Consider the following 17,351-nt stretch of genomic DNA (forward strand, 5'->3'; position numbering starts at 1 on the left):
ACATGTACACCCATTAAAAAGAAAAGAATTTTTAAAATTAAAAAAAAAATGGTTAACTTTAAAAAAACAAAAACAAAAAAATTAAACATCCCATAACCAGTTAAAGCTATGGTTTTTCTAGTAGTCATGTATGGATGTGATAGTTGGACCATAAGGAAGGCTGAGCACCAAAGAATTTTTGCTTTCAAACTGTGGTGCTGGGGAAGACTTTGGAGAGTTCCTTGGACTGCAAAGAGATTAAACTAGTCAATTCTAAAGGGAATCAACCCTGAATATTCACTGGAAGGGCTGATACTGAAGCTGAAGCTCCAGTACTTTGCTCACCTGATGTGAAGAACTGACTCATTAGAAGAGACCCTGATGCTGGGCAAGATTAAGGGCCCGAGGAGAAGGAGGCGACAGGAGATGAGATGGTTGGATGGCATCGCTGACTCAATGGATGTGAGTCTGAGCAAACTCTGGGAGATAGTGAAGGACAGGGAACCTGGCATGCTGCAGTCCATGGGGTCGCAAAGACTTGGACGCGACTGAACAACAAAAGAAGTAGATACGGTAATTAACAGCCTCCCTCTGAGAGTGAATGCCTTAAATTTTGTTCCTGAGGATCCTGGAATGCTGTATCAGTTTTTTTTTCATCACTGTTATAACAAATTAACACAAATTTAGTGACTTCAAACAACCACAAGTTTATTATCTTACAGTTCTGGAGGTCAGAATTGTAAAATGATTTGGCAGGGCTACATTCCTTCTGCGAGCTCTCGAGAACTTGCTGCCTTTTCCAGCTTCTAGAAACTTCCAGCCTTCCTTTGCTTCACAGGCCAGCATTACTTCAACTTCTGTTTCAGTGATCGCACCTCTGTCTTTCTCTGACTGACCCTGCTGCTTCTGTCTTAAAAACCCTTTTGATTATGTCAGGCCAATTCAGATTATCCAGAATAGCCTCTCTATCTCCAGATCATTAATCACAGCTTCAGAGTACCTTTTGCCATGTAAGGTAACATGGTCACAGGTTCCTGGGATTAGGTTGTAGATATGTTGTTGACTGGGGGTGGGGGTGGGGGCAGTTATTATTCTGCTTACCATATGTGACTGATCTCACCTTGGTATCTGCTTTCTGAAGGATCCAAACTAGCCTAGCCACTTTGGCCAAAATGTCCCTCCATGAGTTTCTACAGTACTTTCCCCAACAACACTTGTGACTCTAATTCTGTGTTTATGTCCCCAGTATACTGAGGATGTCTTGAGAACATTGTCTTATTCACGAGTATATAGTGTTTAGCAAAATGTTTGGCATTAGACATTTAATAAATATTTAAGGGATTCTTTGAATAAAGGGCATGGGTCTTCTGCTTTTGCTGATTTTTAAAAAGACTTGAAAAAAGTTTATTTCCATGGTAGGAGATTTTTGACTGTGTCACAGTATTGCCATTAAAAGTTTAATGAGGCAAAGTGATTTGAGATTTCCATCTAGTAAGTTATTTCCTCCTTTACTGCAAGCTAGTAGTAGTGAAAGTCACTCAGTCATGTCCAACTCTGCGAGCATATGGACTGTAACCTGCCAGGCTCCTTGTCTATGGAATTCTGCAGCCAAGAATCCTGGAGTGCATAGCCGTTCCCTTTTCCAGGGGATCTTCCCAACCCAGCTCTCCTGCACTGCACGTGGATTCTTTACCATCTGAGCCATCAGGGAAGCCCAGGAATATTGGAGTGGGTAATCTATCCCTTCTTCAGGGGATCTTCCCAACCCAAGAGTCAAACCAGGGTCTCCTGTACTGCAGGCAGACTCTACCAGCTGAGCTACCAGGGAAGGCCTTACTGCAAGCTAGATCAATTGTTTTCTCCATAAGTGTTGTTTAGTTGCCTCTTAGCTGTCAAATACATTTCTCCATGCTTCCTCTGCTCTGCCTCACTGGAAATTAAACATCCCATGCTCCCTCACTCTCCCAGTTTCCAGGACTTCCCTGATGGCTCAGACGGTAAAGAATCTGCCTGCAAAGCGGGACATCCAGGTTCAATCCCTGGGTTGGGAAGATTCCCTGGAGAAGGGAATGGCAACCCACTCCAGTATTCTTGCCTGGAGAACTCCATGGATGAGGCTACAGCCCATGGGGTCGCAAAGAGTTGAACATGACTGAGCGACTAACACTTTCAGAGGGCAGAAGGAAAGAGAACAATTCTCACTCCTTGCCCCACTCCCCAGTTTCTTGTTGTGTCTCTCACTGGTTGTATCTTCTTTGACTTCTGGCTTTAGGACTTGGGTCACACCACTTCTTCCTGATGTCCTGAGGGGTGGTATTTTCTCCTCTTGCTAATCTCTGGATCGCCACATCATCCCTTTTAGTTTCCTAGCCCTGTTTTCCATTACCCATGAAACCAATTCCCTATGTTCCTTCTTCTTGGAAGATCCAAGGGTATTTGTGCTTTCCAAGTCATACTCATTGATACATGCGCCAGCAACTTTGAGAATTGCTAGAAATTCTTGGTCTCCCTCCCAAAATTACTACTTTGATTATGCTATTAAATGAGTGATCAGGAATTAATGTTTTCCATCTATTTGAATTCTATTTGAACTCCATAGACTTTATGATTTATGGTAGAAAATGGAAACTGACAAAAATTCTATAAATTGAAATTCTTACTTTTCAAGAGTAAACCAAAGTTTAACAATATTCAGATATTGTATTTGGTAAGAATAGAACCAATCTCTTGGTTTAAATCCTATGCTGATTAGCTAGATACTGTAATGCAGTTTCTTTTTTTTATACAGTTTCTTCCTGAGTTCTGTGTTATTAAAGAGGCTGTTTCATAGTCAAAGTTAGAAAGTCACTCCAGTGTATTAGATGCCTCAGGTCTTAGTACTATTAAACCTGTTTTTTATTATCTTTATAGTGTTAAAAGCTGTAGTATCAGATGATATTGAAATTAATAGATGTTCTACAGGCCCAGGGAGTTGCATACTATTGAATCTAGAGCTCAAGAGTTAAAGTATATTCATACCAAAGGCTAAACATACATAACTTCAAATAGAGACCCTGAAACTGGGTGGTCAGGGATAATTTAGAGCATAGCAAAGATTTGGGAAATAAGAGAATAGTGGAAAGGGGGAAAGCTGGGAAATAAAACTTTACTAATGAATACATATTTCTGAGTTTGTTCCCTAAGGTTCACAAACAAAAACACATTTACATCAAAAGTGTTTCTTTTTCATTTTAATTAAAACAAAATGGTTCTAACAAGATGAAATTTGGTTACTGATTCCTATCACACAAAAAGGACTGATCTCCAAACCATTTTGCTAATTGGAGAAATGCTATTCTTTTGGCCTCACATATCATTCTGAACTGTTTAACATTTGGATAATATCACAAATGAGCAAACATTTTTCAATATTCTCTTTTAATTTTTTTTTTTGGCCGCATTTTATGGATTTCATACTCTGGGATTGAATCATTTATATGAACTAAGCCTGCTGAAACCATTCGAGGACTTGTAAATTTTCCAGTGTAGCTTTCTCCTCTTTTGTTAACCTCTGGAGCAGTATATGGTCTTGCAAAGCGTTTGAACTGATTATGGCTATCATCTGGGCTCTTTTCTAAAAGCCTTGCTCTTGATTTTGCATTTTCAAGATGCTTAAATGAAGTCACATGTAATTCCTCAAATCTATCCGAACAATCCTAAACATTAAAATAAAAGATCAGGTTGGTGAGTTAGATTTCTTAAAAGTGCATTTTAGATTTACAAGGACTAAAGTTTATAATATCAACAAAGAATGAGAGCATTCAAATGTTTTATAGATGGTCCCTAAATTCAGACCCTACATTCAACGCCTGCCATCAGATACCATAGAAACCATACTTAAAATAATCTTATTGTTTCAAAGAATCTGTTGTTTCAAAAGATGCAAGATATGAAGCTGGAAACCAGAAATCTTAAGGGGTCTTCAGGGGTCAGACTCAGGCAAAGCCAGCCCTAATTCTCCTCTAATTTAGCTCTTCCCCAACCCCAAATATAAATTATGAACTCATTTCACTTTTTAAATCATCTAAACATTCTTTAAAAATTAACACCTTCTTTGATATATCCAACACACACATGCAGAGCTCAGCATCTATATGGTTATGTTTATTGTGATTTTTGTTGTTATTCAGTGGCTAAGTCGTGTCTGGCTCTTTGCAACCCCATGACTGCAGCATGACAGGCTTCCCTGTCCTTCACTATCTCCCAGAGTTTGCTCAAACTGATGTCCATTGAGTCTAAAATATTAAAAATTTTTGTGGACATTCTGAGACTAAACAAATTTTACATTTAAGAAAGCAACTGGAAGGAAATATGCCATAATAATTTTTTTTAAATGATGGTTATTTTAGGGTGGTGGGATTATGGTCTTTGTTTTCCTTTTTTTTTTCAAATCTGTATAATATGACCACATTAAAAATATAATCTATAAGTACCCATAGGAGGGTATGAAGTTATCATCCATTTCTCAGATTAGCGTAAACTTTGCAGTTTGAGCAGTTTGTCACTTAAAACCTTGGGCCCCAAGGGAATGGCCACCCCATAAGCCTACTTTGATCTGGTGAGAAGGTGGGAGTAGATTAATACAGCTGGCAAGTTAAAAGAATTTAGGCAGGACTAAGAAGAATTAGGGCAACCTAACACAAACATAAACATAACTTCTTATTTTGTTTGGAAAAGTGATATTAAAGATTCCACTTATCTGAAGGAGCTTCAGAAAGTCTTCCCTCTCCAAAAACTATGAACATCTTTTACTTCCTTTTTCCTGTACATGCACACACACACTCATTAAATTACTGAATTTAGAAAAGAGAAATCCAAAGTTGAGAGAATAAGCTATGTTGATAATATTTACCCTGTGACTGATTTGCCTTACTATTTACTAAAGCTAATAATTTGCTTTCTATTTTCTCATTCAAAGATAGTTATGCACGTCAAATGATCAATATTATGTCATTTTAGAATTTGTGTTTTCCCAACTGTGGGTCATGCCTATTTATATATACTAACAGAGAAGAGCAATGTTCCATAAAATTAAAATAAGTCCCTTCCATTCTAGATTTTAACTCTGCTTTTGAATTGTTTGTATAAAGTCGGGTAGCAGAGGTACCTTCCTAATTGTTTTATGTTAGTATCAAAAATAGATTTGAATTCTCATGTTTTTCAACAAGGCAGAGGGGTGGTGATGGAAAAAAGAAAAGAGTAGAAGCTAAATTTAAACTGTAATTCATAATTCAAGAGACTAAATTCTGCATATCTCTAAGGCTTAGAAGAATAACTGGCATGTAATAGGAGCTTCATATTTGTTTTAAAAACAAAGAAAATTAAGTGATCTGAAAAAAGACTATATACTTATATCTGCATGAAAAGACAGTCCCAGCCTTTCTGTAGTATACAGCCACTGCCCGTGGTTGCATGGGGTGTGGCTGCATAACAGCCCCCGGCTGAGGGGTCAGTCAGGGCTGAAACAGCTAGCCTTCCGTACACATAACTAACTGTGTACCCTGCGCAGGCTGTGTCAGCCTGGAGTCGGCCTGGAGGAAAGAGTACTTTTTTCTAATTCATGATCTGGGGTGGGGGGTCCCTTTTATCTATTTTATACAAAGGCACTAAGTATGTTAACAGTCCCTTGATTTTCTGACTACCTTTTGAATGAGGCAAGGTGATATTTGAATGTCAGAATTTTTTTAAATTTGGAGGTCTGTATATTTTAGGGCAATTAAGGTTACACACATACTTGCATGAAGACACATACACTCTACGTTATCTAAAGAACTTTGCCAAATAAAGAAATAAAAGACTTAGAAAAATATTATTACATGTGTAGTTCTTCTTGCAGTCCAATGAAGCAATGTCCTTGGAACAGATTTTCTTAGATGGATTCCTGTGCTGGGCGGTGTAGTTGGTAATACACTATCTATCTTGTTAAATGACTTTTTTTGTTTGCTGACACGATCTCTTTCTTTTCGGACCTTGGGCTTTAGATTTTCTCTCTTTAGTACTTCCGGGAAGAGAGATGGTTTTGAGTTTTTCTCAGCTATTAAAATTTTAAGCAACTGTGATTCAGGCACCCAGGCATATTTTTCGTTGCAAAGTTCATTTGGTTTGGTGTAAAGGGTTTGTATTTCTTCTTTGTAATGTGTAAATATTTCTAAATGTTGTTTTTTATTATTGTTGTTATTTCCTTTCAATCTCTGACAATACTGGTCTTCTAACTTTGATTTCTCTCCAGCCTCTGAATTGAGGCAAGTTAGATTATTATTTTGCCTGGAAGGAAAAGTGAATTTGTTTACATATTCCTCATCTTCATTTGGCATCTTGCAATTAGGAATTCTTTGATATGGTGACAATACTGCTTCAGGTTTTTCCTGTACCATCAACTTATAGGTGTTACAGTGATCCTTTTTGTCAAGAGACTTCATTTTTAGTGTCTTTTCAAAGCAAGCCTTTGATTGAGTTATTTTTGATTTACCATTCCAATTATGTTGGTCTTGACTCTCTGTTTTAAATTCAAAATTTTCTTCATGAGGAAACTGCATGAAACCATGTTCTTTCTTTTTTTTCTTAGGCACTGTATCTGTAAGTCTTTCTGAAGACTTATTTAGTGGAATCACCTGAGTGTTTTTGTTGGAACAGGGTTTTACTTTAATTGATCTCAGTATTTTAGCTTCTTGAGAATGTCTTTTCTGTTCCTGAATTATTGGTGGGTTTTCTTTAATATTTTCTAAGGAAAAAACTTCTTTTTCTTCCTTTTTGGTCAACTCTGTTTCTACAAGTCTTTCCTCAGGAGCTTTTTGTAAAGTGGTTTTCTGAGCAATTTTTGAATATTTATTTTGCTTGTCTGAATGCTCCGCCACAAACTGATTTTCATCTCTTAAAGACAAATCGGGCTTTATACATTTTAGTGGTGTGGAACTAAAATTAACCAAATTTATGTGCTGGCTTATCCCCTTTAATTGCCTTTCTGTGATTAGTCCTGATTTTGACAGTTTTTCTATAAAAAGGCTCTGGAGGTGTTTGCTTAAATCAGCTTTTAGATCTAAAATTTCATTTTCTGATAAAGCTATAAGATAGCTTTGTAGAGATTTACTTAAGGGATATTTCATGTTTATTTCAAGTCTACTGCCAAAACTCCTGCTTGAAGTATCTTGTCCTAACTCCTGGAAAGATACTGAGGCACTTTGAGCTCTTAGAGAAGATACTTTTGAGCACATAGGGTCAGATTCTGTCTCTTTAAATAAACTGTTGTCTGAAAGGTTTTTCAGGAAATAGTTTTGGAGAACTTCATTTAAAAAAGATCTTAGTTTTATTTCCAAATGTTTATCTATGAAATGATGATTAAAATTATTTACAAAAGACATGATTTCTTTTACAGTTTCTGAATATTTCTCCAGAAAAATATTTTGTCCTTTTGGTTCTACTTTCTCATTCATCAAATACAGATTTTGATAGATTTTTGGTAAGTCTTCTTTGGTGATATGTCCTGATTCTGAAAGCTTTTCTACAAGGTAATGCTGGACATGTTTACTTAATTCAGATTTTAAATTTTTTATTTCTGACTCTGAGAGTTCTTCTAGAAATATACGCAGCTTTGGATTCAAAACAGGTTTTCTGTCCAATTTGTCTGCTGTATCAAAATTCTCTTCGATTTCTTCAAGGTCTTCTGTCTTATTTTGAAAAGGATGTTGAATTAGTCTTTCTAATTCTTTTTCTGGTGGTCTGTTTTCAGATTGATTATATTTGAAAAAAAAGTTAAATATGTTTTTCAAAAAAGATTTTAACATTATTACATCAGAGTCATTAAGTTTACCTGTTAATGAGGTACATAAGTTTTCTAAAGTAGAACTTGTATCATTTTCTTCTCTATCAAGTCTCTGACCATTATTACTTGGCAAATCTGATTTTTTATCTGGTGTCGACTGGTATTTTGAATCATGTGGGGATGTATTTTGGCCTTTGTCTATGAATTCAACTCTTTTAAAAGAAGAAGTGGTTTCTTGGTGAATGATGGCTGAATTCTGGTCTGAAAGAGGTTCTGCTTTGCCTCTGATTTCTGAATACTCCTCTGTGGAATCCTTTGGCTTTTCTTCAGCAAAAGCTGTCTCTGTATCCAGCAAAAAACCTTTCTGGTATTCTTGATCTAATTCTATCACTTTGATTATCCCTGATTCTAAAAGAGTATCTACAGGAAATGCCTGTATTATCTGGCTTATAACAGAATTGGCTGGTGGAAATTCTATTTCATTATTGCTTTCTTCATAGTGGGGAACTAGAACACTGGAAGACAGCGAACTCTCCCAAGCTGTGGGTAACTGCCTCTGTGAGTCTATCTGTGTTTCACTCGCTTCTTTCACTCCTTTTGCCAACTCTGAGAAGATCGGTGCAGTGAATATTTGCTTTATAACATAATCATATACAAGGCTATTCAAATCTGGTTTGGAGCTAGATATTTCACTTTTTGAATGTTTCTTTTTGAAACTACTCTTTTTTTTAGTTGGAAAATCTATCTCACCAGGCTGTAAGTGTTTTTCAGAGACAGGTTCCTCTTCTGCCTCAGGAGAATTTCCTGGTCTGCCTTCTGAAAGTGAATCTGGGGGAATATTTTTAATTATTTGACTTAAAAGAGACTTTGAATTTAAAATGCCTCCTTCTGAATGCCAGTTACTTAAATCTTGACTTTTTTCAAATACTTTATCTTCTAAACTACTTGGTTGTTCATCATGGATAACCAGAAGTGGAGAACTGTAACTTTTCTTTCTTGCTTCAGGGTCCATAGAAATACCTGGTGTAGAAAATAATCTATCTGAAAGGTCTTGCAGATTTTTACTTAAAATTGACTTGAGCACCATTGATTGTTTTAAATTTTCTATGTGGGAAGTAAGACTTAATGATTTTGAGAGGCGACATTTATGTACATTTACTTTTCCAGTCACTGATGAGTCTCCCTCAAAGTTTGGTAAAGAAACATGTGGTAGTTTTTCTTGTAACATATTCTTAGCGTCTAAAGTCTTTATTGTGGTGATACTAGGATGATGAGCTAAATTATTCTTAGTGTCTAGAGTCTTTATTGTGATGATACCTGGATCATGGGCCACATTATTCATAGGGTGTGAAGTCTTTACTGTGGTGATACCAACATCACCAGCTAAATTATTCTTAGTGTCTAAAGCCTTTACTGAAATGATGTCAAGATTATGAGGCCAGGTTTTACTAGCAGGTCTTGAAGTTTTTGAATGTGTTGGGTAAGGAGGGTCTTGATCTTCATGCTCTATAATCTCTGCACTTAAAATATTTCTACATTTGAGCATATCTTGGTCTTTCCTTTTTTGAACTGACATTTTGTTGTTTATATTCCTTAGAAAAGGATCAAAACCATTCTTGATGTTGAATTTCTGGAATTATAATATTTAAAAAAGGTAAGAAATTCTGAAACATTTGAAATTTATAATAAAATTTCTACTTAATTTTCTGTGAGCAATCTTCCAATTTATTCATCTTCCTACCTTTTTACCAAGAGAAAACCAACTTTAATTATTTTAAAATATTTAAAGTTGGAATAATAATGAGAATCATAGTGCAAATTTTTCAAATTCCTAATTCTTATACTATGTTGTGTTCAAGAGCTTTTTGCTATCTGAAAGATTTTGAACACTTAAAAGGCACTCATCAATAGTTTTTCTTTAAGAACTCCATTTCCAGTGTTAGCTGAATTTGCTTAGACAAAAGCTAACATCATAATCTAAGTCCTATCCATATAAATATTTTAGTAGCAATGGGGGTAACTTTTTTAAAATGCAAGGCAAGTAATAGATATTCCATTAAAAGTATTCTCTAAAGATTGATTTGGGAGCATAGATCATTTGAGAATTTAAACAATGATGTCCTTAGTATGTTACAGTAGAATCTTGCTGTTTGATAAATATATATGCCTCCCTCAGAAACTGTAGAAAACAGTACACAAAGTTCCAAAGTACAGCGAAATGTCAGTGTAATAGTTACAGGCAATTTTGTAGCTCTGAGATTAGGCTATTCTATTATTGAAGTAGCCTTTCAAAATGAAGTCTCTTATTCAAACTTTTTGTTCATACTCCCATTATTCAATTTAAAAGGCAAAATGTGAAATAATCAACCTAGTATTTGTTTAGTTCATATGGTTTTCAAATGTTAATTGATACCCAGGCAACAGCATCAGAATCCTTGTTTTTTTTTTAAAAAAATACAAATTCCAGGCTCCATTTCCAAATTCAGATTTATTAGGTCAGAGGTGGGACCTGGGAATGTGTATTTTTGTAAAGATAGGTGAGTGCTTCCAATGGGTAGTCTGGTTTTGGAACCACTGAATTACACAAAGTATTAGAGAAACCTATTATTAAGTATAATCGCTATTGGGATAAGAAAACTCAGGACTCACCTGATATGCTGGTTTGAATTCTGTATATTCTGGTTTGAAACATGGTGAAATGTATTCTTTTGGTGAGAAAACCACCTTATAAAAAGAGAAGTTTTAATTTTAGACTGCTTGTAATGAAAGGATACTTCCCAAGATAATTTTACTCATTCAATAGTTATTAAAGATAGTAAACATTTTAAAAACTAAAGAAATATTTTCCTCATAACTACTGTAATTTGCTAATAATCAAAAGAAGTTTATATCAGACATATATAATAATCTTCACTTCCCTGACACTACAATACTCTATCGAATCTGTAAAACCAAAATAATGCTCAGCAACTTTAAGCAGAAACAAAAGTAGAAAAGAAAACAGAACTGTTAAAACAAATTTAATCTAGTTTTAAAAGGTTGTGAAACGCTTTAGATAATAAGTGGCATCTGATATTATAGTGAGACAACAATTTCAATGACTCTCAACCTGTAATTGTTAAATGGGTAACTACTGCCTAAGGAAACACTTTATGCTAAATCAAGGTGTTCAGGAAAATTACAGAAACACTGAATTTTTGCAGATGGAAGACACTTTGTATATGTGTGTGCTCAGTCACGTCCAACTCTTTGTGGCCCCCTGCTCTGTAGCCTGCCAGGCTCCTATGCCCATGGAAGTTTCCAGGCTAGAATACTGGAGTAGGGTGTCACTTCCCACTCCAGGGGATCTTCCCAACCCAGAGACTGAACCCACTGGTAGGCAGATTCTTAACCACTAGCACCACCTGGGAAGCCCAGAAGACGCTTCAGAGATAATCAAGACCTACTCTCTGTTTTACACAAGAACCTGCAGTTGAAGTTTTGCCCTAAGTTACCAGATTAAATCCTAGGCATTCTAAATTTTCATCCGACGTGCCTACTACCACACAATGAAAACTGCAGTGAAAGACAATGGCGCTTTGAAAATATCATAAGATGCATGTATACCTCCAACTCGTTAATGATACTATCTCTTTGCAGAACACTTAGTATTATAAAGCACTTTTCTCTACACTGTTTCCTTTAGTCTGTAGCTGCTTCATTATATATCAAGTCAGTTAAAATAATTCAATGAATGACGCTTTCATAAGAAATGCTTTTGGTTTAAGTATTCGTTAATATTAAGCAGTCATAACATGACTTTATTCTTATATCTTCAGCAGTTTCCCATGTTATGTTATTAACTACCGTTAGACACTGACTTTAAATGATTTCTCCAAGTATCTCAGAATTCCCCACTACAGTTTCTCTCCTCCAGAAAAACGTGTCTTAATTTGGAACTCTACAAATACATCTCATTCTTTTCCACATCTGTTCTTTTGCTCATTTTATTTTTCCTTGAACTTTCCAAAATCTCTCTTTAAAAGTTTAAATTCTAACATTTGAAAGTTTGTTGCTTTAAGTCAATTTAGTAGAAAAATTAAAGTTAAATGAAATATGTCTGACAAGGAAGTGGAAGAATAAGTAGTAGGAAAAAAAAATTAAAGCTCCCCCCTAATATATAAGCATGGAAAAATATATGAAAGGATACAAAATGTTAATGTTGTTTTCTCAAGGGAGAAAACTCTGGACAAAAGGTAAGATGATGACACTATTAAATTTTACTGTTAACTCTATATTATTGATTAGATGAACATCCAATACTTTTGTGAGTTAAAAAATCCAGGACAGTTGTTATTCAGTCCCTAAGTCAATGTCCAACTCTCTGTGACCCCAGGAACTGCAGCACCCCAGGCTTCCCTGTCCTTCACTATCTGAGTTTGCTCAAATTCATGTTGAGTCAGTAATACCATCTACCCATCTCATCCTCTGTTACCCCCTTCTCCTTCTCCCTTCAATATTTCCCATCATCAGGGTCTTTTCCAGTGAGTCAGTTCTTAACATCAGGTAGCCAAAGTATTTGTGTTTCAGCTTCAGCACCAGTCCTTCCAATGAATTTCAGGATTGATTTCCTTAAGGATTGACTGGTTTGATCTCCATGTTGTCCAAGGGACTCTCAAGAGTCTTCTCCAGCACCACAGCTCGAAAACATCAATTCTCTGGCTCTCAGCCATCTTTATGGTCCAACTCTCACATCTGTACATGACTACTGGAAAAAGCATAGCTTTGACTATATGGACCAGCAAAGTGATGTTTCTGCTTTATAATACACTGTCTAGGTTTGTCATAGTTTTTCTTCCAAGAACCAAGTGTATTTTAGTGGCTGCAGTCACTGTCCGCAGTGATTTTGGAGCCCAAGAAAATGAAATCTGACGCTATTTCCCCAAATACCCTCCAGGGAAGCTTGCCTGTCACACAGAGCATGCCTATACAGCCAACATACTCCTTCATTCACAAACATAAAGCAAACCAACAAAACTCATCAGATATGTGAGGAAAATCAGTATATGTAAGTGAAAGATCAATAAGAATAAACAGAGCTAACCCCAGAGTAAATAGAGCTATTTCTGAGGAATGCAGGGGGAGAATGACCCTTGGAAAGATTCAAAATAGTATCCTCAGAAATATTTAGAAGGGCATTGATTTCCACATAGCTATATAATCAGTTCAGTTCAGTTGCTCAGTCGTGTCCGACTCTTTGTGACCCCATGAATCGCAGCAGGCCAGGCCTCCATGTCCATCACCATCTCCCGGAGTTCACTCAAACTCACGTCCATCGAGTCAGTGATGCCATCCAACCATCTCATCCTCCGTCGTCCCCTTCTCCTCCTGCCCCCAATCCCTCCCAGCATCAGAGTCTTTTCCAATGAGTCAACTCTTTGCATGAGGTGGCCAAAGTACTGGAGTTTCAGCTTTAGCATCATTCCTTCCAAAGAATACCCAGGGCTGATCTCCTTTAGAATGGGCTGGTTGGATCTCCTTGCAGTCCTATATAATAGGCACGTCAAATTTAATGTATACATAATAGGATTCTAGATTACCTCCCTGCTCCCCACTTCCCTCAAAACACACACACACACACACACACACACACACACACACACAAAACCTTGGCTTTTCTCTATTTTTCCTCATCTCAGGTAATGGTGCCACCTCTACTGAACTGTTAGACCAGAAACCTGTCTCAACCTTTCTTTCCTCCTCTTCATATGTAAGCCAGCATTAAGTCCTATGCCTATTGCCTTCAAAATATATTAAATATCCAATAATATCCTACCACCACCTATTACCCCTGCAGCACAAGTCACCATCATCTCTTCCCAACAAGAGTCTCTTAACTAGTCTCTTGCTCCCTGTGACACAGACTGAGAGTTACTTTCCCAAAATACATATTATTTCAAGAACCTCAATATTTTAGGAGCAAAAATGTCCCTTACTCAAAAAGCTACATCTTCCAGCCTCCTTTAAAAGACAGGAGTGGCCATGTAACAAGGTTCTGGCCAACTACATATAGCTGAAAACTGTTGGAAGATGCTTCTAAGAGTATATCTTAAAACAGAGGCAGACTGAGCTGACAGGTACTTAGTCAACCTTTATTCCTTTCTTCTTCCTGCCTGGAACACATCATGATTCCTAGAAGTACAGAGTTCATTTAGTGTTACTCTATACTAACATGCATATGCTGACAATAGATTCAAGAAAGAAAGGACACGTGGGTCCAGGATGACATCACAAAAACCACTGCACTACTATTTAAAGCAGTGTTTCTAAATTTTTGTTTATAATTCTTAACTGATTCAACAACTTCCACACATACTGAGTCTATTCATCCACAATGGAATGAAGCTAGAAATCAATAATAGAAGGAAACTGGAAAAATAACAAATATGAAGAAAGTAAACACTTGTAGCAATAAGTACACGCAGTGCCCAGAGCTTGATTTACAAATATTCTCTAGTAAAATAACCAGGACTTTATGTAGAAACTATTGACATGACTGGGTAAGAAAAATTCAGTATGAGCCTGGAACATCATAGAGCACTAAAAACTATGAAAATGCTCAAAAAATAAAAGGATAGGGGCATGTCATTGGGACACAGGACACACTGAAAGTCCCAGTGGCCAAAGCTTGAAAAATTAATACAACAAAATACATAATACCATAGATTATAATCATATATATATATATATGGCTATACTCATGAAAAATACACCCTTGAAAGTAGGCTAGAGTTAGGGACTTACTTCAAAAAATCCAAGCAGTGAAAGCAAAAAAACAGTAACTGCACCGTAGAGAAACCTGGCAATCAAGACCTAAACGAGGTAGGGGGTGGGGGGGAGGCGGTCCTAAGATGGCAGAGGAATAGGATGGGGAGACCACTTTCTCCCCCACAAATTCATCAAAAGATCATTTGAACACTGAGCAAATACCACAAAACAACTTCTGAACACTGGCAGAGGACACCAGGCACCCAGAAAGGCATTGTCTTTAAAAGGAGGTAGGACAAAAGATAAAAAGACAAAAGAGTTAGGGATGGAGACCCGTCTGGGGCGGGGGAGGAGTCTTAAAAGAGGAGAAGTTTCCAAACACCAGGAAACCCTCTCACTGGCGGGTCTGTGGGGAGTTTTGGAATCTCAGAGGGCAACATAACCAGGAGGAAAAAATAAAATAATAAAACCCACAGATAACAGGCCTAACTGCAACTCCCAGTGGAGAAGTAGCCCAGATGCTCACGTCCACCACCAGCAAGTGGGGGCTGTGTTAACAGGGAGGCCCCGGCTGCATTGCTTAAGGGGCCTGATTGCCCTCAGGGCAATCTGATGGAGCTAACGTGAGATAGCAACCCAAACCGTGGGATAGCCAGAGAGGAAAAAAAAAAAGAAGAGGAAAGAGAGAGAGAACTTTCCTGAGAAAAGCTCTAACCTAAGGCACTGCCGGAGAAGGCGATGACACCCCACTCCAGTACTCTTGCCTAGAAAATTCCATGGACGGAGGAGCCTGGTAGGCTGCAGTCCATGGGGTCGCGAAGAGTCGGACACGACAGAGCGACTTCACTTTCACTTTCATGCATTGGAGAAAGAAATGGCAACCCACTCCAGTGTTCTTACCTGGAGAATCCCAGGGATGGGGGAGCCTGGGGGCTGCCGTCTACGGGGTCGCACAGAGTTGGACACGACTGAAGCGACCTCAGCAGCAGCAGCAGCAAGGCATTGCCGGCCGGCTTACAGAACAAAGGACTGAGCGAATACCAAAGGAGAGTTAGCCGGCTGCGGACGGCCCATCCCCCACCGGAGGCTGGGAGGCAGGCAGGTGACAGCCAGAGCCAGAAGGAAAGGGGCAAACTCGGCCCCAGAGATGGCATCCCCTACCAAACTGTGAGCAGGCTCCCAGTTGCTAACAAGTCTTCCTGGGGTCCTGGACGGTTGACATCCATCAGGAGGGTCACAGCCAGAGATTAGCACCCCAGAAGAGACACACAGCACACCTGAGACGGCACTCCGGCTGCACACCCAGGAAACTGAGCAGCTGGGACTGAGAAGTGATAAGATGCACCACCCAGCTGGGAAGAGTGTGCTTGCCAAGCACCTGGTTGCCTGAGCTGCTCCGACCTGGGAAGGGCACAAAACGCAGGCCCAACTGAGTCTGTGCCTTTGTGGAGTACCTGAGAACCTGAACCTGAGCGGCGTAGATCTGGGAAGTGTACGCAGCCCAGGGCTCACCTTAGGCAGTTCCCCCACAGAGCAATCTGGAGCCTGAGCAGTGTAGACCGGGAAAGCACACACGCTGTGAGCAGGTGCAAACCCAGTGTGGCCCAGACACTGCGAGCACTCCCCACACACGCCAGTGATATTTGTTTGCAGCATTCCTCCTTCCCCGCAGCACAATTGAACAAGTGAGGGTAAATAAATGACCACTTTCGCACTCTTGTGTGAGGGTGGACATTAGATACTGAAGAGACTTGCAAACAAAGCCAAAATAAAGAAGAGGGAATGGCTTTGGAAGTGACAGGTGCAACAGCTTAAAACCCTATAGTTAGCACTGGCATTGGAAGGGACCTACAGACCTTGAGAAGAAGTGTAAGGTCGAACAAAGAACTATCTGAAACTGAACTGACCACTCACTGCCCTCAACAGCTCCAGAGTAATTCCTAGATATATTTTACTATTATCATTAATTAAAAAAAATTTTTTTTATTTTTAAGTTCTTTATTACTCCTTTAATTTTCATTTTTAAAACCTTCTATTACCTTGAAAAAAAGATGCTATTTTTAAAGCAAATTTCATGTTTTTTATATATAACTTTTGCAATTTTGTTTTTTTATATTTTAATATTGTATTTTTGAGAGTCTAACCTCTACTCTAGATTTTTAATCTTTGCTTTTTGGTATTTGTTATCAATTCTATACCTTTAAGAATCCAATCTTCAGTACACATTTTTACTTAGGAGTGTAATTACTGGCTTGATTGCTCTCTCCCCTTTTGACTCTCCTTTTTTCTCCCCCAGGTCACCTCTATCTCCTCCCTCCCCCTTCTCTTCTCTGCTTAACTCTTAACTCTGTTAATCTCTTTGGGTGTTCTGGGCTATGGAGAAAACTTAGGGAACTGATCACAGGCTAGACTGGTCTCTCTCCTTTTGACTCCCCCTTCTCTCCTCCTGGTCACATCTCCTTCCTCCCTCTTCGCTTCTCTATGGAACTCCATGAACCTCTCTGAGTGTTCCAGAGTGTGGAGAGCAAATAGGGAATTTATTACTGGCTAGACTGCTCTCTTCCCTTTTGATTCCCTCTCTTCTCTTCCTGGTCACCTCTATCTCCCTCCTCCCTCTTCTCTTCTTCATGTAACTCTGTGAACCTCTCTGGGTGTCCCTCACTGTGGAGAAGCTTTTTCACCATTAACCTAGATGTTTTATCATCAGAGCTGTATGGATGGAGACGTCTTGAGGCTACTATAAGAATAAGATGGAAAGCCAGAGGCAGGAGGCTTAAATCCAAAACTTGAGAACACCAGAAAACTCCTGACTCCAGGGACTATTAAT

The 17,351-nt window shown here is 38.2% G+C and overlaps 1 protein-coding gene across 1 annotated transcript in view; it reads right to left on the reverse strand.

Annotated features, from left to right (window-relative positions):
* Positions 1 to 3,257: 3,257 nt before the first annotated feature.
* Positions 3,258 to 17,351, reverse strand: part of ALS2CR11 (amyotrophic lateral sclerosis 2 (juvenile) chromosome region, candidate 11) — a 126,187-nt gene continuing 112,093 nt past the window's right edge. Inside the window, exons 16-18 of the mRNA XM_010860971.1 lie at positions 10,427 to 10,501; positions 5,835 to 9,407; positions 3,258 to 3,674 (exon numbers count right to left, since the gene is read on the reverse strand). Of these exons, the coding sequence (XP_010859273.1) occupies positions 3,384 to 3,674; positions 5,835 to 9,407; positions 10,427 to 10,501 (3,939 nt within the window). The 3' untranslated portion in view covers positions 3,258 to 3,383. The remainder of the gene's footprint in view (positions 3,675 to 5,834; positions 9,408 to 10,426; positions 10,502 to 17,351) is intronic.

The sequence above is a fragment of the Bison bison genome, unplaced genomic scaffold (assembly GCF_000754665.1).
Source record: "Bison bison bison isolate TAMUID 2011002044 unplaced genomic scaffold, Bison_UMD1.0 scf7180017864471, whole genome shotgun sequence".
NCBI lineage: Eukaryota > Metazoa > Chordata > Mammalia > Artiodactyla > Bovidae > Bison > Bison bison.